The sequence below is a fragment of the Loxodonta africana genome, chromosome 17, assembly GCF_030014295.1.
Source record: "Loxodonta africana isolate mLoxAfr1 chromosome 17, mLoxAfr1.hap2, whole genome shotgun sequence".
NCBI classification, from domain to species: domain Eukaryota; kingdom Metazoa; phylum Chordata; class Mammalia; order Proboscidea; family Elephantidae; genus Loxodonta; species Loxodonta africana.
Genome location: NC_087358.1, coordinates 74,563,010 through 74,589,199, shown reverse-complemented (window position 1 = coordinate 74,589,199; position 26,190 = coordinate 74,563,010). Strand labels below are relative to the sequence as shown.

The following is a 26,190-nucleotide window of genomic DNA, read 5'->3' as shown; positions in this document are numbered from 1 at the left end:
TTTAACAGTTTGAGCCACCCAAGGATTTCTCAATGAGCCCTAAAAAACAAAACAAAAAACAGTTGCTGTGGAGTTGATTCCCACTCATGGCGACCCCATGAATTATAGTGTAGAAGTGCTCCATAGGGTTTTTTTGGCTGTAATCTTTGCTGAATCAGGTTGCCAGGCCTTGGTGCCAGGGGATAGCTTCGAAGAGCCTACGGTGGGGACAGCAGTCCAGTGCAAACGTTTACACACCCAGGGACTTCAGTCTATTAGGGGAGGGGAGCGTTATTCTGCCTACCGCACTTGCCCAAGGTCCCACAGCTAGTAGGAGTGCTGTGCCCATGAAATGTCATCTATATAAGCTGTTAGCTTAAACTGGAGACCAAACTCCTGTTGCTGGGGGTCACTTTCCCTCAGCATTACTGGCGTCGTTCCACAGGAACGCCCTCTGACAGCCTGGCTACTGCAACAGCGCCGCCCGCCAGACCCGAGCGGGTTCCCCGCCGTCAACCGAAGGGACGACTCTCCAGGGCCCGCCCCGCGGAAGCGCGCAAGTCTCCGGAGCTGAGAGGCCGACGCGGGTGCACCGGAAGCAGGTGAGCGGTCCCCGCCCAGGGCGCGAGGCCGAGGCACCCCGCGGTGGTCGCGCGGAGCCCGGGGCGCTGGGCGGCCCCTACGCGGGGCGAGAGGGAGTCGGAGACGCGTTCTGGGCGCTGGCACTTCCGCCCCGCGGTCCGAACGGTGGCGGCGTGCGGCCGCCGCCCGGCGCAGCCCTGGGGCCCAGCGAGAGGCAGCGCAGCCGGCTTGGGCGCCAGCCCCCTCGGCCCCGCCGCCTGGCCGGCCCAGGAGTGAGAACGGCTGGTTGGTCGCCCGCGTGGTGTGGGCGCCGCTCAGCCGGTACCTCGCCGGTGAACCCACTGGTGGGGATTGGCCAGGAATGGGGAAGTCAAGGCACGCGAAAGACTTAGACACTAATGCCACAGTAAGGGTATATGCAGGTCTCTTTATGATCTTGTGAGTGCAGTACTGAGTAACAGGGACACGGGGCAGAGAGGACCAAATGTGTTATCAGCTAAGAAAGGTCTATGGTGGTTCTTACTTATCAGTAGTTACCGTCCATTACAAAGAACAAAGACCCAAAGAAAAAGAAGAATAGAAATATGGGAAAATTTGGCCTCTGTGTCTATAAATCGTGTAATAGCAGGGGTCATTTGGAATAAAAGGAAAGGACTTTTTTCCTTTCAGGTACCTGAATATACTGAAAAGCTGAACTCTGAGGACAATGAATTGGATTTGGTGATAAGGAGAAGTTATTTCTAGGGTTTCCTGTTAATTCTGTAATAAACAGGAATACAGATAGAAAGTTGTAAAGCCAGGGAAGACTTTGCGGTCATCATACGATAGGTTTTATTTTGCGATTTGTGCTTTACTTGCCATACTTTCTATGCCTCACAATTCTTTGTGGTATGTACATATTTTTTCTTTCTTTAAACAAAACACTACAGGTAAGCTTTCTGAAAACTCAAGTAAATTCATCCCAATGTTTTCCCCTGTGATAAAAACTAACTGGACCATCTTTCTAAGCTTTTAATAATAACACTAAAAAAAAATAAATAACACTAGCTGTGATTTATTCAGGGCCTCCCCTGTGCCAGGCATAGTGTAGGAACTTTTGCATGTTCTCTCTTAGTATTGATCCAACTAGCCCCCTCATCCTGGAAATTACAGATGGGGAGACAAGTTCAAAGACTCCATTGCCTGTTAACATCACTTCTTAGTCCCAGGCACGTCCAACTGGGTAAAAAGGAACATGTCTCCCTTCTCCCCATGCTTTGCCTCAGCCCCGACACTTCCACGCACCAAAAAAAAAAAAATCACACACATGCAACTATTGTACCTTTTGAAGCTCTCTCAAGGAATGCTGTCACCATCCACCCAGTTTGCACAAGAAACCTGGGTGTCAACCTTGCTTCCTCCTTCCTACTTGTCCCTCATAAATCTGTCTCCAGAAATCCTGTCTATTCTTTCTGTGTACTTCCCAATTTTCTTCATCCGCATGGCTACCACCCTGTCCGTTCCAACTTCATTTTCCCGCCTTTTCTATTGTTGGCACCTCCTGACTGGCTCGTGCCTTGGCTCTGACCCTCCCATGCCCTCCTGCACCGGATCCAGTCACTACTGTGAGAGTGAGTGCTTTTTCTAATATATGCAAATATGATTATATTGCTCTCTTGGTTAGAGGCCTTTAGAGACATCCCATTAATTACCCTGAAGAGTAGATCCAGGAACCTTACTGGCCCATATTCGTCTTCTTTCAGTTTCTTGAACTAGACACAATCTCATTGATTGATTGATTGATTGAGGTAAAAATATGTATAATGCAACATTTACCAAGTCAACATTTTTCACATGTGACATCAGTTACGTTAGTTATGTTGTGCAACCATCACCAGTAACTGATACTTAGTACTTCCTGAAGAGACCCCCCCTTCCCCCCCCATCCAACACTCGTACCAGTAGTGATCCCGTATATGTCAGAGTGAAATTGTGTTCCCAAGCACTTTCAGTAGCTTTTTTTAGAAGCAAATCACCAAGCCTTTCTTCTAATGCGTCTTTGGGTGGACTTGAACCGCCCGCCAACCTTTCAGATAGCAGCTGAGTGTGTTAACTATTTGCAGCATCCAGGGACTCCCTGCCCTGGTAACCACTAATAAACTTTGGTCTCTATACACTTGCCTAGTCTAGATATTTCATGTAAGTGGGCTCGCACGATATTTCCTTCTTTGTGATTGATTTACTCCACTCAACATAATGTCTGCAAGGTTCGTGCATGATGTAGCACATATCAGGACTTCATCTCTCTTTATGGCTGAGTAATATTCCATGAACACAGTCTCTTCTGCTGTCAAAGATACGATTCCGTCTACCCTGATCCGTCCTTTCCTCCTGTTTGCCTAGCCAGCCTCGCATTCATCCTCCAGGCTTCAGCATAAACATCATTTTCCTGATTCCCCCGAGTATTCCTGGTGATGCCATCATAGTGCTTTTCTTGTAAAACTCGCCGTCCTCCGTTTATTGAGGCCTGTGGCCCCATCTGAATTGGGATGCCTGTGGTGACAGGGAGCATGAGATATTTGTTCAGGATTATAACAGCTGGCACAGAGTTGGCACTCACTATCTGTTAAAGGAGCCCTGGTGGTACAGTGGTTAAAGTGCTCGGCTGCTAACCAAAAGGTCAGCGGTTCAAACCCACCAGCCACTCCGAGGGAGAAAGATGTGGCGGTCTGCTTCCGTAAAGATTTATAGCCTTGGAAACTGTATGGAGCAGTTCCATTCCATTCTACAGGGTCACTCAGAACTGACTTGTCACAGTGAGTTTGTTTTTTTGGCCTATCTGTTGAATGAATAAAGGAATAAGTTGCTGTTGTCCTGTAATGATTACATGACAGTGAATTAATTTGGCCTTTTAAACATAAATTTAATTTTCCAATGTGTCTGTATTTGGTAGCTTGGAAGTGCCGAGGTGATCCGTGAGTGGAGCCTGGTTGTGTGGGTGCCCCAGCATGGATGGTGCCCCAGCACGGATGTTGCCCCAGCATGGATGGTGCCCCAGCATGGATGACTACACGGTCCTGCGAGTGATCGGCGAGGGCTCCTTCGGCAGAGCTCTTTTGGTTCAGCAGGAGAGCAGTAGTCGGATGTTTGTCATGAAGGAAACGAGGCTTCCCAAGGTCACTGCTAAAGTAGCTCGTGTTGAGGGGGTCCATGCAACCTTTATAGGAGAATGAGTCCTCTGGATTTAACATGGAAATTTCTCCTATATACAAAAGATGTAATTGGCTTATTCACTAGCTTTACAAGGTCATGATATATTTTATGTGGCTATTAAAATATTGTTAATAGTGAAAAAGAAGAAAAATAGGCATTGTTTAGGTGGTAATTACTGCTTATTTTATGGCAATGAGAATAATTTGTAATAACTTACAATTGTTATACCCAAGGGTATTTGGAACCTTCACAAAAAGCAACTCAGGTGCAATATTAGTGAAAAAAGGAACATGGAAAATGCAATGAAGAACAAAGACCTAAAATGCTAACCTTTGTTATCAGGGAATCTACACTGTGGCATCAGTTTATAGGCTTTGTTTCCCTGTAAGATGAGTAAGGTGCTGACTTAACACTGTATCATAGTTGTTAGGAGTCCCTGGCTGGTGCAAATGGTTAAGTGCTCAGCTGCTAACCAAGAAGTTGGTAGTTCGAATCCACCCACAGGCACCTTGGAAGAAAGCCCTTGCTATCTACATTGCATGATCACAGCCATTGATTAAAGTCAGTACATTCTCAGTATGCTAAGTATTTTTCCCCACTGTATTCTTGACCTCCCGTAGTGGTTCTCAAGCTGGAGTGGGCATCAGAAGCACCTGGAGAGCTGGTTAAAATATGATTTCTGGACCCACTCCAGAATCGCTGATTTGGTAAATCATAGGCTTGTGGATTTGCATTTTTAACACGTTCCCAGTTGGTGCTGGTCTGATTCTTTATTGATAGTAAGATAAGTCACTCGGGATTTCATCCCCATAGAGTAAATTAGGGAATAAACACTTCTGGAAACTTGCTTTTAAACTGTTGAATGAATTGTCTTTGTCCATCCCTGATGTAATAATACACTAATATATTCCTTTTTTATCTGGGCCAGTGGATTGATACAGTCAAAATATTAAATCCTTGGTTTGTTTTTTTTAAAGGATATGCTATTTTTGATAGCACGCTGGCTGTCTGAGCCACTTTGTGCTTAAAAAAAAAAAAAAAAGGTGTTAAAACTTGCGAGTACAGTTCTGTACTTATAAGGATACAAGGGGTCAGTTCAGGCCTACAAAATATAACCGTAGTTGAAAGATCACGTTTTCTCCCTGGGTTTGATAAACTTAAGTTGAGCCAAAGGGCAGTACTCCAAACCTACATCCAGCATTGAGGTATAGAAACTATAATATATTATTATAAATCTATTATAAAATGCAGCTTTAAAGTTATACCTGTTTAAAATCTCTTTCTAGTCTTTCTCTGATACACAGAATTCTAGGAAGGAGGCCATTCTGTTAGCCAAAATGAAACACCCCAATATTGTTGCCTTTAAAGAATCATTCGAAGGTAAATATGAATCCCCCCAAACCTGTGTTTCTGGATTGGATTTATGACCACTGCGGCTTTTCTCAGGCACCTTACATTTGTTTTAGCTGATGGACATCTGTATATTGTGATGGAATATTGCGATGGAGGGGACCTAATGCAAAAGATTAAACATCAAAAAGGGAAGTCATTTCCTGAAGATACGGTAAGAGACCGACTTACTTCCCTCAAGGTTTAGAAGCAACTTTTCTCTCATCATTTATATAAATTAAAATAAAAGCATTGGTATCTGTGAATTTCCTGACACATTATTTAGAAATAACCGATTTCTGTGTTAGTGTTACTGCTGAGTGTCATTAAGAGGTGGCTGCCTGGAATGTCTTTAGGGAGTAAAATAGACATGAGTTATGAAACACCAAGGAATAAAATTTCCCGTGTTTAGAAGAATTTCAAAACTGTGTTAACTCATCGTATTTTATACTAATATGCACATATTTAAAATTTTTATTTTTCATTGTACTGAAATCTTAGAAGGCAGGTGGATTTCATTTTGCAGTGCTAGATCATCAGAAGAATGGAGCCTGCCATTTTTGTTTCTTGGGAGAGACTTCTCAATCTTCTTCCTTTTAAAGCTTGTCATATTCTCATAAATCTAGGACTTATAGTCTTTTTCATGGAAAATTGCATACTAATTTGTTTTTATGAATTGACTAAGGAAAATACTGAAATAATCATCTTTAATGGGCCTTAGTAGTTTGATTTAGGTTATGGAAGTGAATTGATATAAATATTCTTCATTTAGAAGTTATGTTGTTACCAATATGAGTTTCATGAGAAGAAGGTCAGCCTCAGCTTCAAATGGATGAATTTCTATAGCAAAAAAGAAAAAAATCAGTTTGGTACATTTCATTGTAGGCGCCCACCCAAAACCGAAACCCACTGTCATCAAGTTGATTCCAACTCATAGCAACCCTATAGGATAGAGTAAAAAACTGCCCCATAGGGTTTCTGAGTCTGTAAACCTTTATGGAAGCAGACTACCATATCTTTGGCTTGTGGAGCAGCTGGTGGGTTAAAACTGCCAACCTTTGGTTAGCAGTAGAGTGATTTAATCACTGCACCACCAGAGTTCCTTATAACCCCTCAAGGCACCTGGAAATTCTGGGTATTACTGAGTGGGGAATTATAAACAGAAAATGCTGGCCTCAAAGGATTGTTGACAATGTAATTAAATCCTTTGATATTAATATATGAATATTCTGAAAAAGGAAAATCCAGCATAATGATTAAAAAGTTTGTTGTGGCGTTTTCATTTAATAATTTTTTTTCTTTCTTACTGTGTATCAGGTGAAAGTTTACAGAGCAAATTAGTTTTCCATTTGATAGTTTGTACATAAAGTGTTTCATGACCTTGGTTTCATTCCCTACAATGTGTCAGCATTCTCCCCATTTCCACCCTGGGTTCCCCATTTTCTTTTGTTCTGATTTTCTACCCCCTCCTCCATTCTTGGAAACCCTGGAGGCGTAGTGGTTAAGTGGTTAAGTGGTTAAGGTCAGCAGTTTGAATCCATGAGGCGCTCCCTGGAAACTCTATGGGGCAGCTCTACTCTATCCTTCAGGGTCGCTGTGATTCGGAACTGAGTCTATGGCAATGGGGTTTTTTCTTTTCCCCCTCTTGTTCTCATCTTTGCTTTGAGGCAGGTAATGTCCTTTTGATCTCATATGTTTGATTATTCTAAGGAGCAGATTCTTCCCAGATGTAATTGTTGATCTTATGTGCTTGCCTGTTGTTTGGCTGGGAGGTGGTCTCCGGGAATAGCTTCAGTGTTAGGTCAGAAGTGTGTCTTAGGGGTTCCTCCAGTCTCTGTCAGACCAGTAAGTCTGGTGTTTTCTGTGGATTTGATTTTTTGTTCTACAGTTTTCTCCCGTTCTGTCCAGGACCCTTTGTTCTGATCCTAGTCAGAGCAATTGGCAGCGGTAGCTGGGCACCATCTAGTACTTCTAGTCTTAGGGTCATATAGACTGTGGCTCATGTGGTCCGTTGGCCCTTTTAACTAATTGCTCCCTTAAGCCTTTTGTTTTCTTTACTTTCCTTTGCTCCGGATGGAAAGACACCAATCGTCGTATCTTAGATGGCTGCTCACAGGCTTTTAAGACCCTGGACACTATTCACCAAAGTACGGTGCAGAACGTTGTCTTTATGCGCTATGTTGTGCCAGCTGACCTAGATGTCCTCTGAGTCTGTGGTCCTTTGTCTTCTAGCCTAGGAACTCCAACCCCCGAGGTGTTTGGCTATGTCTAAGATGCTTCCTTGGCTATACCCCTTGTGTGCTCTGTGTGAGCCACACCTACTGTCATGTATATAGAAATATCTACCACCAAATCTGTATCTGCTGGTGGATGTGTTCCCTTACACCCTTCCACACCTCTTGTAGTATCTATCTATCTGTCCATTTGTAAATTATTGTTCGTTCATATAGTGCTGCAGGATTGTCTAAGCTGCAGTGGTTACCATAGTTGTCCTTTATTTTTGCGTTCCTGTCAGTGTCCTCTCTTGCCTTGGGCATGTTTGTAGTGACTTCTGCTGTTTTATGTATTGTCCTTCCTTCCACCAATATTATCTCATGTCTTCTATCTAATTGGTTCACAACAAACCACAAAACCAAATCAAACCCATTGCCATCAAGCTGATTCTGACTCATAGCGATCCTATAGGACAGAGTAGAACTGCCCCATAGAGTTTCCAAGGAGCATCTGGTTGATTTGAACTGACAACCTTTTGGTTAGCAGCCGTAGCTCTTAGCCACTACGCCACCAGGGTTTCCAGCTGGTTCACAATTAGTTTATATATACATTTAAGAAATACTTTTATTTGGTTGAATACAACAAAAATATGTTAGAAGTTTTATTAAAATAAATTGCTATTTGGATAATACATAAGATGATAGAAGGTGAGATTTATAGCTTTTCTGAATTTCTCCAGGCAACACTGAATCCTAGTTAAACTATGCAGTATTTAGGAGTTCTGCACTTAAATTATGTAATATTCTGGTCTACCTAAGGCCTGGAGATGATTCTTTGGAGTTTTGGGTTAACAGGAACCAGTGCTTGCATTGCTATAGATTTTGCCTACTTTTTTCTTGTAGATACTTAATTGGTTTACACAAATGTGCCTTGGAGTAAATCACATTCATAAGAAACGTGTATTACATAGAGATATCAAGTCCAAGGTAAGTGGAATATATTTTAGGAACTTAAAGAAAGAACAAAACAAAATAAAAAAAGTTATTTCATTCAGTCTTTTTTATGGATTATTCTGTTTCATTTTTGGGCATTTTTATCGAGGTTAGAAATATTTGTCAACAGCATTTACACTAGCTAAATAAAATACTACCTGACTTCACAGATAAGAATCAACATAAATCCAGTCCCCCAAATGTGACAATTAATCAAATCCTCATTTTCTCTGTCATTCTGATGCCAACTGCCCATGTGGCATTCTCTCTCTCTCTGCCCCTAGCCACCCTAAAATAGGTCAGACCTCACAGGTTGAAAGGACACTGTCCTTCATGCTGCAAAATAGACAGTCACCAGTCAGAAATTTGGGAGTCTACCTGACACCCTTACTTCTGACCTGCTGGCTGCAAATTTGGGGTTTTCCCACAACCCTTTCAGGGTGCCAGCCACAAGCTCGAGGACCCCCCCCCCCCACCCTGGGCTCACTCACCTTCAAGACCTGCTGGCTCCTGCTACTCCTTTGGGTTCAGTAATTCACTATGACAGCTCACAGAATTCACAGAAAGTCCTAACAATAACAGACATATTATAGCAAAAGGATACAAATCAGAATCATCATAAGGAAGAGACACATGGATGAACTCTGGGAGGATTTCCAATGTAGAGTTCCCATATCCCAAAGAAGATGCGTCATTGTCCCTTCACCAACCAGGAAGCTCCTGGAGCCTTCGTTTTCAAAGCCTTTATTGGCCTCAATCACAACTGTGATTGAGGCCTCATTGCATAGATTAAATCATGTCTTCTGAGGTTAGTTAATATTGGGCTAAGAAGTGGTCTTTCTGGCCTGGCCAGCCCCCCACTCATTAGCACAAGTTCTCAGGTGTTGTTGAGATTAAGGTTACCTCAATTACTCAGGAAATTCCAAGGGTTATCTCTCAGGAACCAAAGACACAGGACAATTTTTTTTTTTTTTTTTAAGTTAATTCTACACACTAACAAAAAGTCTTGAAAGTGCCTGTAGTGGCACATGTTAATATGTTCCAAGGTCTTTTAGTGACTGCTTACTAAGCCCGTATGTTCTCAGGTGGAAAGTGGTCGCAACCTGGGCTTGCCATGTGGCGTTACCCTGACACAGGTTCCCAGTCAGTCGATCAGGGTCAGCTGGTACAGCCTGAAACACACTTGTTAGATTTCTAAGCAGTCATCCAGAATTCCCCAGGGGAGGAGGTGTAGCTGTCAAGAGAGTATCTTTCCTTTTGTGTTCTACTCAGGCACTCTGCTGTCGGCGTGTCTACCTTTGATCCCCAACATCGGCACGCTTTGAAAGACAGCTTCTTCAGAGACCTCTGCCTTATGTTTGAATGGTGGAAGATATAACTGAGTTCTTTTTATTTTTTAAATGCAGAATGTCTTCCTCACCCAAAATGGAAAAGTAAAATTGGGAGATTTTGGATCTGCCTGTCTTCTCTCCAAGTATGTATTTCTAGTTTATAGTGGCAATAGTAATCAAAACATTCATTATTCAGGAATACTCTGTAACCATTTTTTGCCTTTTTGTGGTTTTAGTCCCATGGCATTTGCTTGTACATATGTGGGAACACCGTATTATGTGCCTCCGGAAATTTGGGAAAACATGCCGTATAACAATAAAAGGTAAGTGGTGAACTATTTGATACAAAGGTGACTCTTTGGTAACAGGCACTGTAGCCTGAGAATGATGTTGAAGTTTGGCGTCACCTTTAAAGTAGCTGTATGGAATATATTGGTTTTTTAAAACAACATGGAATCTATATTCCCAGGCTTCTAGACGAAAGTCATAGTTTTCCAACCGTTTTAATCAGAGCTGAGAGGAGCTAAATGTAAATTTGGAAACTGGCTCCAATTCATGGTGACCTTATGTATGTGTATCAGAACAAAATGTTGCCCGCTACTGCACCATCTTCATGATCATTGGAATGTCTGAGTCTGGTTAGACAATAATCCATAGGGTTTTCATTGGCTAATTTTCAGAAATAGACCAGTCCTAGTCTGGAAGCTCTGCTGAAACCTGACCACCATTGGGTGACCCTGCTGGTACTTGAAATACCTGTGGCATAGGTTCCAGCATCACAGCAACATTCAACCTACCACAGTACTACAAACTGACGGATGGTGGAAATTTGAAAGATAGGCTTGTCATTGCTAGTGGCAGTGCAGACTGCGTCACTGGCTCCCAAACTTTGCTGCTCCCACATTTAAAAATCCTGAAGCCTGGGCTGAACTCCATATCAGTTAAAAAATCAGAATGCCTGGAGATGAGAGGCAGGCATCAGTAATTTTTCAGGACCACCAAATGATTCCCATGAAACAATTTGGGAGCCACTGAATTACATTGTTAGCATTTACAGGACTAGTTAATAAGCACTTGATTAATAGATTATAGGAAGATAGCATGAAGACCTTATGATTTTAAACATTATGTGTTTATCTGAATGTAAGATATATGTGCCCATTGTGGGCATGGGTGGTGCAGAGGATTGGAAATATGTATGAAAGGAAAGGAGAGTCATCCATATTTTTCACAACTACTAATAACATTTTGGTGTTTTTTTCATGCACTCACTTTTTCCTCCTAAAGCTAGCTGGTACACTCTGTATACAATTTGCTATGCTACTTTTTTCACTTTAATTCTGTTTTAGTTGTCTAGTGCTGTTTTAACAGATACCACAAGTGGGTGACTTTAACAAACAGAAATTTATTTTCTCACAGTTTAGGAGGCAAGCCTTTCTTTCTTTGCCGGCTCTGGAGGAAGGTCCTTGTCTCTTTGAACTTCTGCTCCTGGGCAATCTTCATGTGGCTTGGCATCTCTCTTATCGCTGCTTGCTTTTTTAATCTCTTTTATATCTCAAAAGAGAGTGACTCAAGACACACCCTATACTAATCTTGCCTCATTAACATAACAAATACAACTAGTTCCCAAATGGGATTATAACCACAGAGGTTAGGATTTACAACACATATTTTTGGGGGACACTCTTTAGTCCATAACAATATCATATTCACTTTCTCAAGTATTTAAACTCTTTATAAGTATTTTAATGGCTGCATGATATTTTACTATATGACTGTACCAAAAGTTCTAAACCGTTGCTCTGTTGTTGGCTATTTAGGTTATATCCAATTTTTGATATCATAAACAGGGCTGTGATTAACACACATTTTGCATATAAATCTGTCATGGTTTTATATCACATTCTTGGCATGGATTCCTGGAAGCAGAATCACCTAAAGACTCTTACTACCTTCTGCCAAGTTGCTCTCTGAAAAGAGTATAACTACCTCTACTAAATAGATTCCTTTAAGAGTAAAATTAACTGGATCAGAGGCAGAACAGGTATAAAGTGACTTATTGGGACAAGTGGGGAAATTTGAATATAGACTAAATGTTAGATAATACTATTGAATTAAGGTTAAGTTTCTTGAATGTAATCATGGTATTGAATTTATGAGGAAGAGTGTCCTTGTTCTTAGAAGATATATACTGAAGTGTTTAGGGGTGAAGTGCTTTGAAGTCTGCAGCCTTTTTTTAAAGAGGTTCGAATATACATAGAGAGCAGGAAGAGAGTATGCAAACGTGGCAGATATTAATAATTGGTGCATCTAGGTGAAACCAAGTGGACATTTACAACTTATCTCTAGTTTGAAATTTAATTAAAAGTTGAGGGAAAACAGTTGATAAAAACCATTAGTTAAAATAAAAAAGAGTATCATAGAAAAATTTTGGAGTACAGCAACTGGATGTCAAGAATGACAGAGGAAACAAGATTCTTAATATGAAGAAGGGTAATAGAAGAAGGGTGGGGATCTACAAAACTCTTTTCCCATCCCTCCCTCCATCCGGATATCCATTCCTCCCTCCCTGCCTCCCTCCCTCTCTCGCTGCCTCCCTCCCTCTCTCCCTGCATCACTCCCTCCTTCCCCACTTTTATTTTGATTGACTACATTATATTGTTATGGAACACGAATTGCACTAGTGTTTGGCCAAACCACTGGTAACCAGCAGAGAATTTAACTTGTGAACATTACTTACCAAGTATCCACATGTTGTACCAAAATTACTGTGTATTTTATTTTAATGGTTAGGAATTAGTTTTGATATCTATTCTTATCTAAGGCATAATACTTTTTCATTTTTTTGTATTAGAAAATACATATATTTTAATATATATGCATTTAGTATTTTCATATTTCATATATATTTTATATATGCAACTCATAACCCACTTCTTATTACATTGCTTCTTTGTGCCTCCAGTGACATCTGGTCCTTGGGATGCATTCTTTATGAACTCTGTACCCTTAAACATCCAGTAAGTATGGCTCACAGAAGGAAAAGGCAGGCTGTTACTCATATCTGTAGTGTGCTTCCCTAGAATTCATTCATCATAGAAGTTTTCGTATGTTTCCATTTGCTATCATCTTTGCTTTAAACTAGGAGTAGCATATACTAATGAGAAATTCCATTATTTAGTTTCTGGAGTTCTGTACTTATCTTTTTATAGTTAGATTTCTCTTATCATGTGAGTTTCCTCTTTTAACTAAAATATTACGAGAAAATAGACTTTGCCCTGTTATATTATTTTTACAAAAAATATTAAGAAACAATCAACCTCAAGTAAAAGATTCAGTAACTTGTCCTGCATGTTCAGCAGTTGTTTATTACATAGACTCAAGAATCATAGGGCTGACCTCTATTAAGTCTTAGCTTTGCTTAGATATAAATTCTGTTCTTTGGGCACAGATTGAAACCCAGCTCTACAGGTTTTCTTGCAGATGTGCTTGAGAGCATGTAAAGGACCAGAGAGTAATGGTTGAAAAAAATCCTTCAACACTACTAGATGACAGTTACTTAGACGGAAGACATGCCCCGTTAATGAGAGGTGGTCTTCTGGAATATAAGTGGCTTATACCACTGGCTGCACAATTAGATAAACTTGGGGAACTTTAAAAAATGCTGATGCCCAGGCCCCACACTAATTAAATTAAAATCTCTGAGGGTGACCTGGGCATTTGTATTTTTAAAACTATAAAGGTAACTGTAAAGTACAGCCCAAGTTGAGAACCACTGTTATATACAAATAAAATCTTTTAAAATTTTCAGTGTCTAATTTATGATTATTCTTTATTTCACTGATTTTGTTTTTTTCTTAACCTTGCATATACATGTTCTTATTTTTTCTAGAGAGAATAAGTACTAAGCACTATAAAAAAAAAAAAAAAAAACCAAACCCGTTGCCATCAAGTCGATTCCGACTCATGGCAACCCGATAGGACAGAGTAGAACTGCTCCATAGGATTTCCAAGGAGCACCTGCTGGATTTGAACTGGTGACCTTTTGGTTAGCAGCTGTAGATCTCAACCACTATACCACCAGGGTTTCCACTAAGCACTATAGTGTCCTGGGATTTGGTGCCTAGTGTGTTGTCTCAGAAAAGAGACTTTAAGGTAGAATTAGTTAGCAGACCTTCAGAAAACACAGAACCCTGGCTTAATGATTAAAGCCTGAGACAAAGCAGATTCAGTTTTATATTTCACTACCTGAACTTTTCCGCTGTTATATGTTGATTTTTCCCTTTTTGAATCTTCACTTGTATTTTTTATTAATAGGGTAATTAATAAACTTTCAAGCCAGAATGCCAACTTGTTCTTACATAAGGAATTCTAAGCCTGGCATCTAGTGTTAGCTTAGATATTTATTACATAAGAAAACTTTAAAATATTATTCTGGTATGTCATTTTATATCCCACTCTGCTACTTGTCAGGTGTTAATACTGCGGTGTTTTTAGGTGTTGTGGAGTTGGTTCAGATGTTAATAGCTACTTGAATGACTTGGATGATAAAAAGTTTAAGTAAAAAGGTTGCAGTACAAGTTTAAAGCTGGGGAAGCCGGAAGAGCATGTCACTGGGGAGCAGGCCTGAGGGTTTCTGGGAAGGAGTGGAGCAAAGGAATATTATATGTCTTATAAGTGGTATCGTTTGACTTGCTTTAAAGCTATGTGTATGTATTACTTTGGTTTCAAATATGTATTACAAATGTGTATTGATTACAAGTAATAAAGTACCCAAAGCAGCAGTAAGACTTTCTCTCGATGGGAAAGGTTTTTATTATTTCTCCTGAACCATCATAAGATTTTAGAAGAGTATCTTAAGGACACCTCTAGGAAGAAAAATGACAAGGCAGCGGACAAGTTTATAAAATTAAAATAATTCGTATGTATTTCAGGTCAATCGGTATTTTCTTATTTCTATTTTCTTTCCCTGTACCTGCTTTTAAAGTTCAGTTTTACTTCTTAGTTTCAGGCAAATAGTTGGAAAAATCTTATCCTTAAAATATGCCAAGGGTCCATCAGGCCACTGCCATCTCATTATTCCTGTGAGCTCCAGTATCTAATCAAGCAGATGTTTAAAAGGAATCCCTCTCATCGCCCTTCAGCTACCACACTTCTCTCCAGAGGTAGCGTAGCCCGGCTTATCCAGAAGTGCCTATCCCCAGAGGTATGATGTGTGTTGGATTGACTGTGAACACTTTTTGAGTATATGGTAAAATGATTTTGTTATTTTTTAAAACATATATTATACGTGCTTGGAAAACTTCAAACGATGCAGAAGTATATAAAAAATAAAAGTTAAAACTTCCTCCCCTGTTTCCCTCCCATAATGCTATTCCCCAAATATAATCATAGTTACAATTTGCAGATCCTTCCAGATCTTTTTCTAGACATGTATAAATGTTTATCTGTCTAAATAATATGTATTTTTAAATGGCATTTTTATTTTTCAACTTTAAATATCATCTTGGTCATCTAGTGCTGCAGTAACAGGAACACCACAAGTAGATGGCTTTAACAAAGAGAAATTTATTCTCTCACACTCTAGTAGGCTGCAAGTCCAAATTCAGGGCGCCAGCTCCAGGGGAGGGCTATTTCTCTCTGTTAGCTGTGGAGGAAGGTCCTTGTCATCAATCTTTTCCTGCTGGAGGAGCTTCTCAGGCACAGGGACACTGGGTCAAAGAATGCACTCTGCACCTGGTGCTGCTTTCTTAGTGGTATGAGGTCCACCCTCTCTGCTTGCTTCCCTTTCCTTCTATCTCTTGTAAGATAAAAGGTGGTGCAGGCCACACTCCAGGGAAACTCCCTTTAGTTGGATCAGGGATGTGACCTTAGTAAGGGTATTACAGTCCCACCCTAATCCTCTTCAAATTAAATTACAATCACAAAACGGAAGACAACCACACAATACTGGGAATCATGGCCTACCAAGTTGACAAGTATTTTGGGGGGACACAATTCAATCCATGACGGGTATTAAAATGGGGAAGAATGTTGACGATTAAATGACATTATGGCAGTATCTAAAGAAAAGTGTATTCACATCTTTAAATTTCCTTTTAAATTTTCAGATCATCGTAGAATATGGTGAACAGGTGTTAGAAGAAACCAGAAGATCTAAGCATAATACACCAAAAAGAAAGGGTAATAATTTTTAAAAATTTATTTTTTGTTAAATGCCGTTTTAAAATACAGTATAACAAAAAAGAAAAGATTAGTTTGTAAATTATTAGAAATTATTGACAGAGATAGCCTTCAAGTCAAAATGTTCCTTTTATTACTTCAGACATAATTCTGTTACTCATTCATGTACATTTAGTTTACCTGAGATATAAAAAGCCTGGTTCGGAGATTTTGGTAATAGGTTGTTCTACATTAGGAACTAGGCTGTGTTTTGTTACTAGTACCATATTTACTCTGCCTTGTTCTGGGTCAGATGGAAAACGTCTGTGGGCTGGCCTCAGAATCTAGCCATGGAAATCCTATAGGAAAATGTATCTTGAAGTTTCTGAAGAACCAACTTATAAACTTTTAAAGCAGAACCTTTTCAAAAGTTGGGAACTGTCTACATAATAGCTGCATAAAATTTTCATACATCTACAGTCTATTCTGAGCAAATTTCTAATTTAACTTATTGTCACTTTGGAAGTTATCATATCTTAATTTTCCAAAGCAAACTTTTCTCCTTTTCATTTGTCATTAGTGACCCAGATCATCCATCTGAAAAAATCCCAACAAAGATAGTAGATAATAAACTGAGTGAAGAAGAGTTAAGTATAGAAGATCATCTACTGTTTGGAGAGATTACAAACCTCTGTTGTATAGTGCTCATTGTCTTGTTGGTGTTCTCATATCCCATTTAAAAACAAAAACAAAAACATTGCCCTTGAGTTGTTTCTGACTCATAGGACAGTAGAGCTGCCCCATAGGGTTTCCAAGGTTGTGAATCTTTACAGAACTTCTGGAGCTACTGGTGGGTTTGAACTCACCTTTCCATTAGCTGGTGAGCACTTAGCCACTGTGCCACCAGGGCTTCTTTGTGCTCATATACTTACAAGAGAAACATTTTGAAAACAACTGTTGTTTTAAATTTCAAATGTTTATGTAAGGATGTGTGGGCCAAAGAACTCAATCTGGCCTTTTGTCTCTGATTTCTGAAAATAACTCTTGGAATTTACCAGCAATCAAGGGGCTTTTGTTTGATAAAATAGCCAGGCAACACTTAAACATGTGTGAATGAGTAGAGGCTGCATAGGCCCCAATCCTGGCAGCAAACCTCAGGAAGGGAGGGGATCCCATGTTGTCAGTCATGCATATTCATTGATTCATGCATATGCATTGATGCCTCAATGAATAAGGGTCCTGGACCTTGCAGCTCTCTTTGGGGATTCCTGGAGTGGGGATAACATCCATATACTGGAGATTGTGGCATGTCCCTGGAAAATACATCCCTGGGACAATGGAAGTCTCATGCTGAGACCTTTCCCAGACGTTACTGACGCATCTCTTTGTTTGTATCTTTTATGGTTATAATTCATGAGTAACTTAAGTGTAATTAATAGTCCCCCTGTGACAGAGAATTAAGGAACCCACAGGGCAGTGAGAACCTGAATTAGTTCTGAGTGGCTAATGTAGAGGAGAGCTGTGCAGGCAGTCCTAAGGACAAAGTCCTAACCCTGTCAGCTCCGGGTGGCTGAGTAACAGCGAAAGGCTTTATGGGCAGTTGGTGAAGAAGGACAGGTCCTTCTAGCTTGTGACCTAGTCCAGAGGGTTGGGCCTGGAGTGGGCTGGCTGCTGTGAAGTGCGGGGAGTTGTGCAGACTCCTGAGCCTACAGCTGGTACCTGATGACCTGGCTCAGTACGGCCAAGGATGAACCCTGACTTAGCTCTGGGTAGTTAGGGTGAGAGAGAGAAAGTGCTACAGGAGAAGTGGCTGGAGACAAGGAATGAGTTTGTGGGAAAGTACAGCCTGCATCCATTACCAGCTGGGAGTTGGATTCATACTGATCCTTGCCATGCATTAGTGATAAAGGTGGGGTTTGCCCACTTTGCCCATCTTGTAGTACATTTGGCACCATTAGTGGTAGCACAGGGTGTAAACCCTTCTAATGATGTGTCAAAGAGTAGGAACGCATACTCTATTAAAGTAGAAACAAACAAAGAGATCTAGTAAAGGTTCAAAACAAGCTCGAACCGGAGACACATTAGGTCTCAGAAACTGAACCCAAACGCTTCCAGGAAGGGGAGACAAGAAGGGTACATTAATATAGTTAAGTCAGGAACTAACACCAATCTGTGATTGGTGCTGGGTGATTCAGGAAGGTAAGAGGCAGGATATCTTGAAGTAGGGGCTCATCTGGGATTGGTACAATAGGTATAGGTGGATGATTGTGATTGGTTACACAAAATAATTGCAGAAATATGTGACTCTAGGGTGAGTCTAGAGTGGGCACAAGATGATTACAAAGCATTCTTTGTCAAGAACATTAAATTTAAAATAGCTAAGAGAACAATGTAGTTCCTGAGGGCGGTTGGCTCAGCAGATGTCTGATAAGCTGATGGCATCAGGATCCTCACAAGAACATTCTTTCCCAACCCTTGTCTTAATCACAAAGAAAAACATGTCCTTAGTTACAGACTTTTAAATCTACACAGAGGTTACTGATTGAGAGTTAGCCAGCATTAAGATGGAGTCTGAACTCAGACCCAGACTAGCCATTTACTAGGGTAAAACACCTCAGTTCTGGAGCTCCTGCACGGATGTAAAACAGAGTTTGTAAGTTATCTTTCCACAAGTGTCTGTCAGTTTGTTGTACCTTGGTAGCTCATGTGTTGTTGTGATGCTGAAAGCTATGCCACTGGTATTTCAAATACCAGCAAGGCTACCCCTGATGGATACATTTCAGCAAAGCTTCCAGACTAAGACTAGGAAGAAGGACCTGGAGTTCTACTTCTGAAAAAATTGGCCAGTGGAAACCTTATGAATAACAGTGGAACATTGATACAGTGCAGGAAGATGAGCCGCTCAGCTTGGAAGGTACTCAAAACACAACTGGGAAGAACAGCCTCCTCAGGGTAGAGTTGACTTTAATGTTGTGGATGGAGTAAAGCTTTCAGGGCCTTCATTTGCTGACGTGGCATGAATGAAACTGAGAAGAAACAGCTGCAAACATCCATTAATAGTTGGAACTTAGAATGTACAAAATATGAATCTTGGAGAATTGGAAGTCATCAGAAATGAAATGGAATACATAAAGATCAGTATCTTAGGTGTCTTAGGCTGAGTTCTTCAGAGAAGTAAAACCAGTAAAATGTATAAATATATGTAGAGAGAGATTTGTATCAATGAAATGGCTCACGAGATTGTAGAGGCTGGAACATCCAAGTATGTGGATTACGATAGAGGCTTCTCCCAGTTCATGTAGCTGCAGGGGCTGGTGAACCCAAGATCAGCAGGTCGGAAAGCAGGGCTCTTGCTCACAGGCTGTGAATATTGACGAATCTCAAGATTGGCAGGCAAGACTGCATTATAATTAATGAGTAACTGTAAGTTACTTAGCTGCAGGGACTGGCGAACCCAAGATTGGCAGGTCGGAGAGCAGGGCTCCACTCACAGGCTGTGAAGACCGACAGATCCCGAGATTGGCAGATAAGCTGATAGCTCAAGTCCCAAGAACCGAAGGTCAGACGAACAGAAGGCAGCCACAGGATCCACAGCGAGCGAAAAACCAGAACGTCTGCTTATATTTGGGTGCAGGCCATACTCCCAAGGAAACTCCACAGCAGATCCCATGATGGGAGTGATCACATATAAACACTGAGAATCATGGCCCAGCCAAGTTAACACACAGTCTTAACCAGCACACTAGGTATTAGTGAACCGAAGCAGACTGGTATTGGCCATTTTGAATCAGTCATATGGTCTCCTCTGCTGGGAGTGACACGTTGAAGAGGAATGGGATCACATTCATTGTCAAAAAGAACATTTCAAGATCTATCCTGAAGTGTAGTGCTGTCAGTGATAGGATAATATCCATATGCCTACAAGGAAGACCAGTTAATATAACTATTATTCAACTTTATGCACCAACCACTAATGCCAAAGATGAGGAAATAGAAGATTTTTATTTATCAACTTCTGCAGAGTGAAGTTAATCAAACATGCAATCAAGATACATTGATAATTACTGGTATTGGAATGTGAAAGCTGGAAACAAAGGATCAGTAGTTGGAAAATACGGCCTTGATGATACACACCGTGCTGGAGATGACATAACAGAATTTTGCAAGACCAATGACCTCTTCATTGCAAATACATTTTTCAAGAACATAGAGGGCGACTGTACATGTGGACCTCACCAGATGGAAAAAACAGGAATCAAATTGACTACAGCTGCGGAAAGAGATGATGGAAAAGCTCAACATCATCAGTCACAACAAGGCCAGGGGCTGCCTGTGGAACTGACCGTCAATTGCTCATGTATGCAAGTTCAAGTTGAAGCTGAAGAAAATTAAACAAGTCTGCAAAAGCCAAAATATGACCTTGAGTATATCCCACCTGAATTTGGAGACCATCTCAAGAACAGATATGACACATTGAACGCTAATGACCGAAGACCATACGAGTTGTAGAATGACATCAAGGACACCATACATGAAGAAAGCAAAAGGTCACTAAAAAGACAGGAAAGGAAGAAGAGATCAAAATGGATGTCAGAAGAGACTCTGAAACTTGCTTTTGAACATAAAGTAGCTAAAACAAATGGAAGAAGTGATGAAGTAGAAGAACTGAACAGAAGATTTCAAAGGGCGGCTTGAGAGGACAAAGTAAAGTATTATAATGAAATGAGCAAAGACTTGGCATTCGAAAACCTAAAGGGAAGAACATGCTTGGCACTTCTCAAGCTGAAAGAACTGAAGAAAAAATTTAAGCCTTGAGTTACAATAGCAAAGGATTCTATGGGCAAAATATTGAACAATGCAAAAAGCATCCAAAGAAGATGGAAGGAGTACACAGAGTCACTGTACCAAAAAGAATTAGTTGATGTTCAACCAGTTTAGGAGGTAGCATATGATCAAGAACTGATGGTATTGAAAGAAGAGGTCTAAGCTTCACTGAAGGCATTGGTGAAAAACAAGGCTCCAGGAATTGGCAGAATACCAGTTGAGCTGTTTCAACAAACGGTTGCAGTGCTGAAGTGCTCTCTCACCTATGCCAAGAAATTCGGAAGACAGTTATCTGGTCAACTGACTGGAAGAAATCCATATTTGTGCCCATTCTAAAGAAAGGCAATCGAACACAATGTGGAAGTTATTGAACAATATCATTAATATCACAAGCAAGTGAAATTTTGCTGAAAATAATTCAAAAGCAGTTTCAGCAGTACATTGACAAGGAGCTGCCAGAAATTCAAGCTGGATTGAGAAGAGAATGTGGAACAAGGGATATCATTGCTGATGTCACATGGATCTTGGCTGAAAGAAAATACCAGAAAGACGGTTACCTGTGTTTTATGGACTATGCAAAGGCATTCGACTGTGTGGATCATAACAAATTATGGATAACATTGGGAAGAATGGGAATTCCGGAACAGTTAATTGTCCTCATCAGAACCTGTACATAGACAAAGCAGCAGTCGTTTGAACATAAGGGAACACTGCATGGTTTAATATCAGGAAAGGTTTATATCAGGTTTATATCCTTTCACCATGCTTATTCAGTTTGTATGCTGAGCAAAAATTCAAGAAGAAGAATGCAGCATCAGGATTGAAGGAAGATGCATTAATAACCTGCAATATGCAGATGACACAGCCTTGCTTGCTGAAAGCGAAGAAGACTTTAAGCACTGACTGATGAAGATCAAAGACTACAGCTTCAGCGTGGATTATACACCTTAACATAAAGAAAACAAAAATCCTCACAACTGGACAAATTAAGCAACATCATAATAAATGAAGAAAATATTGAAGTCATTAAGGATTTCATTTTACTTGGATCCGCAATCAATGCCCATGGAAGCAGCAGTCAAGAAGTCAAATGATGGGCAAACATTGGACAAATTGACCTCTTTAAAGTGTTGAAAAGCAAAGATGTCACTTTGAGGACTAAGGTTCGCCTGATGCAAGGCATAATATTTTCAGTCACCTTATATGCATATGGAAGCTGGACAATGAATAAGAGAGACCGAAGAATTGACACATTTGAATTATGGTGTTAACAAAGCGTATTGCATATACCATGGACTGCCAGAAGAATGAACAAGTCTGTCTTAGAAGAAATGCAGCCAGAGTGCTCCTTGGAAATGAGGATGGCAAGACTGTCTCACATACGTTGCACATGTTATTAGAGGGATCAGTTCCTGGCGAAGGACGTCATGCTCTGTGAGGTAGAGGGTCCGTGAAAGAGAGGAAGGCCCTCAACCAGATGGATTGACACAGTGGCTGCAGAAATAGGCTCAAACATAGTAACGATTGTGAGGATGGTGCAGGACCAGGCAGTGTTTCGTTCTGTTGTGCGTGGGGCCGCTGTGAGTCAGAACCAACTCTGAGGCACCTAACAACATAACAACAGCGAAGCTTTCTTTGTTTCACCAGTTTGTTTTAGTGTGAATTTTACTGTAGGTATTACTTTATAGCTTTTGTTCACATCCCAGGGTAGTGGGAAAGTAGTTTCAAAATTCTGAGCAACAAAAAACAGTCTAATAAAGTTTCAAGGTGGTTTGGCTTGTAATTTCTCTGAAGACAGGAATGAACTAGTGGAGAGGTGGGTGGGGAGGGGGAGAACCGTGAAGTGCCCATGAGGCAGGGTGTGGCTGAACTGCTCCCTGCTGCTTCCTCGTGCCTGTCTCCATCCAAGCTCAGTTAGAGGTCTGAAAAGCTGATTGAGGAACGTGGGCTGCAGGGCTGTGCCATCCCTGCCGAAGGGCTTCATGGCCTAAGTTCTCCCTGACTTCTGCCGGTCCCTTGTGAGGGAACAGGCCAATGCCTTCTTGTTACCAGTTGCCGTAGAGCCTTTTCTAACTCATGGCGACCCCATGTGAGTCAGAGTAGAACTGTGCTCCATAGGATTTTCAGTGGTTTTTTGGAAGTGGATCACCAGGTTTTTCTTCTGAGGTGCCTCTCGGTAGACTTGAACTGCTCATCTTTCAGTTAGCAGCTGAGCTCTTAACCGTTTGCACCACCCAGGGGCACCCCCTTCTGCTAGGGGTACCTATAACAGCTGCTGTAACAGTTGTCGAGGAAAGCATAGGCTCCTCTGGCGTGCACTAAAGGCGATAACGGTTTGGAGTATGCAGAGTAACTTTACCTTCTCGTGCTTAAATGTGTTGGCGTAAGGGAGCAGAGATGTCTTTTAATTTCTCTGTCTTTTTTTTTTCCATTTTATTGTTGTTTAGGTGAAAGTTTACAGAGCAAATTAGTTTCCCATTCAGCAATTTATATGCAGCTCATTTAGTGACATTAGTTTCAAACCCCTGAATGTGTCAGCACTCTCCCTGCTCCCTCGCTGGGTTCCCTGTGTCCATTGGCCTGGCTTTACTGCCCCCACCGTCCTTCTGAACTTTGCTTTTGGGCGAATGCTGCCCTTCAGGTCTCGTATAGTTGATTGTTCTGAGGAGTACATTCCTTACTGGTGTAATTGTTCCTTTTACGTAAAAAAAAAAAATAAAAAAACACCACTGCCGTCGATCCCAACTGATAGCAGTCCTATAGGACAGAGTAGAACTGCCCCATAGGGCTTCCAAGGCTGTAGTCTTTACAGAAGCAGACTGCTACATGTTCCTCCCTCAGAGCGGTCAGTGGTTTTGACCAGCTGACCTTTTAGTTAGCAGCCGAGTGCTTAACCATGGTGCAACCAGGGTTCCTATTTATTTTAAAGGTCTGTGTATTGTATGGCTATAATGTGTGATATCTGGGGGTGATTTCAGTTCCAACTTGGAAGGGTGTCTAAAGGGCCATAGTCTTGGGGGTTCCACCAGTCTCTATCAGACCAGTAAGTCTGGTCTTATTTATGAGTTAAAATTTTGTTCTACATTTCTCTCCCACTCTGTTCATGACCTACTATTGTGGTCCCACTCAGAGCTGTCAGTAGTGGTAGCTGGGCACCATCTAGTTCTTCTCGTCTCAGGGTAGTTGAGGCTGTGGTTCATGTGGTCCGTTAGTCCTTTGGAGTGTTTCCTCGACTCTTTGATTTTCTTCACTCTTCTTTGCTTCAGACAGGAAGAGACCAATTGTTGTATCTTACATGACCACTCACAAGCTTTTAAGATCCCAGTCACTACTCACCAAGGCATGATGTGGAACATTGTCTATATGGATTATGATATGCCAGTTGACCTAGATACCCCTGAGACTACGGTCCTTAAGCCTCAAGCTCACAATCTCAGTCCTGGGAGGTGTTTGGTCTTGGCTAAGAAGTTTTCATGAGTGTGTCCCCTTGTGCACGCTATTGCATGTGGCATATTTACAGCATGTACACATATATATGTACGTGGGTATACTTCCATACGCCCTTCCACCTCTGTTTAGCTGACACATCGACCTGTGTATCCACTCGCACATTATTGTTTGTTATAGCTCTTGTTGGAGGACTGTATATGTATTAATATTTACCGTTGTAGCCTTTTAATCTTCAGCACCTTTCAGTGTCTTGTAACTTCCCGATTTTAACATTAGGAATAAAACAGCAGGAATAACCTCATTTAACAATTGAGCATATTATTAAGCGATTAAAGCTGATATCACTGCTCAAGCTAATGCTTTGGCTCTTTGACTTAAAAAACTTCATTTGTCTGTCAAACTTTATGCAAATTAAATTAGCAGTTTAACAATGTGAGCGTTTATGAGTTTTCTCTTTCTATCTTTTCTTTTTCAACAGACCCCATCAGAATTGGGATAGCTTTGGGAAATGAAGCAAGTACCATGGTAAGGGCTTTAAAATTAAATTTACGAAACATCCATCCACTGGGTAAGCTGTACTACTAGGTGCTGTGAGTAAGTATTCGGAAGACTCTGACATATTGCCCTCCAGTTGAGTAGTTCCTCGTCTTGAAGATAAGACTCAGCGGTGTGAAGGAATTACTAGTTGCCCTTCTGCGTTGCCACTGAGCCATTTTAGATCACCATTTCATCCTGACATTTTTCTGTTCAAAAACTTTTGGTGTCTCTACATTATCCCATGAATCAAGACTACATTTTCAGCCTGACATTGAGATCCTGGCTCATCTTGTCTAGCCACCTGTGGCTGTGAAGCGATTTTACACCAAAGCCACAGTAACATAGTGGGTAGTAACAGCTGGTCCACTTTCCAGTGTCGCACCCCCCTCATTAAATAGTATACTGTTGATTTGGTTTTCATTCTTCAACATTTTAATTAACATCTTAATGAAAAGGAAAAGATGTGCTAACAACAAATTACTGTGTTTGTGGAGTGTACGAGCAATTAAACTTGTCAACGTTTTGAATGAACCTTGTGTTGTAAATGTGTAACAACTCCCAGCATTATGTTACTACAAGTAGAATATATCCTGCCCTGGCACTGTTTTTCTTCTTTGCATGCTAATATCTATTTTTTCCAGCCTTTTTTTTTTTTTTGAGGTACAATATATATATATATTTAATATAATACATATATATACACTATATATATAAGTAACATATAGTATAATATATATACGCAATATATGTATACACAATAAAATTCACCCATTTTCAGCATACACTTTGATGAATTTTGGTAACTTTATATAGTCCTTTATCCACTGCCGTAATCAAGATATAGAAGTCCCATCACCCTAAAAAGTTTCCTCATGACCCAATGCAAATGATCACGACCCCTGCCCCAGGTCGCCACCACTGTACTTTTAATACTACTTATAGTGGACACAGGGAGCCCTGGTGGTGCAGTGGTTAAAGAGCTTGACTGCTAACAAAAATGTCAGCAATTCGAATCCACAAGCCACTCCTTGGAAACCCTATGGGGCAGTTCCACTCTGTCCTTTTGGGTTGCTATGAGTCGGAATCGACTCAACAGCATTGGGTTTTTTTTTTGGACATGGAGTCCCTAGGTAGTACAAATAGTTAACGCACTCAGCTGCTAACTGAAAGATTTGTGGTTCAGGTCCACCCAGAGGTGCCTTGGAAGAAAGACTGGCAGTCTACTTCCAAAAAATCAGCCATTGAAAACCCTATGGAACACAGCTTCTCTGAGGTCAACATGAGTTGGAATCGGCTCAACAGCAGTGTGTTACTGGTTATAATGAACACATCAATATGTTTTCACAAAATGAAAAGGGTGTGGCTATGTTCCCAATATCCAGATGACACAAAGGGTCCGTGTCTTTCCCTGAGTAAGAATGCATGAGGGAGACAGAGTTGGTCGTAATTTTGGCAAGTTTATTTTACTTGTGACAAGTAAAAGGAGTCAGTGGGGGACTAAGCCTTTCCAAAAACTGACTTGCCAGAGTTAGGGAGAT

At 40.9% G+C, this 26,190-nt stretch overlaps 1 protein-coding gene across 6 annotated transcripts in view; it reads left to right on the top strand.

Annotated features, from left to right (window-relative positions):
• The first annotated feature begins 462 nt into the window (after positions 1 to 462).
• The window catches only part of NEK3 (NIMA related kinase 3), a 43,403-nt gene continuing 17,675 nt past the window's right edge, over positions 463 to 26,190 (top strand). For 2 of the 6 annotated variants that reach the window (XM_064270187.1, XM_023551353.2), the window contains exons 1-11: positions 463 to 581; positions 3,494 to 3,716; positions 5,040 to 5,133; positions 5,220 to 5,317; positions 8,259 to 8,342; positions 9,755 to 9,822; positions 9,916 to 10,002; positions 12,645 to 12,699; positions 14,685 to 14,885; positions 15,790 to 15,862; positions 24,594 to 24,640. In XM_064270187.1, the coding sequence (XP_064126257.1) occupies positions 3,549 to 3,716; positions 5,040 to 5,133; positions 5,220 to 5,317; positions 8,259 to 8,342; positions 9,755 to 9,822; positions 9,916 to 10,002; positions 12,645 to 12,699; positions 14,685 to 14,885; positions 15,790 to 15,862; positions 24,594 to 24,640 (975 nt within the window). In that variant the 5' untranslated portion in view covers positions 463 to 581; positions 3,494 to 3,548. Of the gene's footprint in view, positions 582 to 828; positions 968 to 3,493; positions 3,818 to 5,039; positions 5,134 to 5,219; positions 5,318 to 8,258; positions 8,343 to 9,754; positions 9,823 to 9,915; positions 10,003 to 12,644; positions 12,700 to 14,684; positions 14,886 to 15,789; positions 15,863 to 24,593; positions 24,641 to 26,190 lie in introns of those variants that run through there. The other 4 variants (XM_023551352.2, XM_023551350.2, XM_003412577.4 and 1 more) reach the window with 3 other exon arrangements.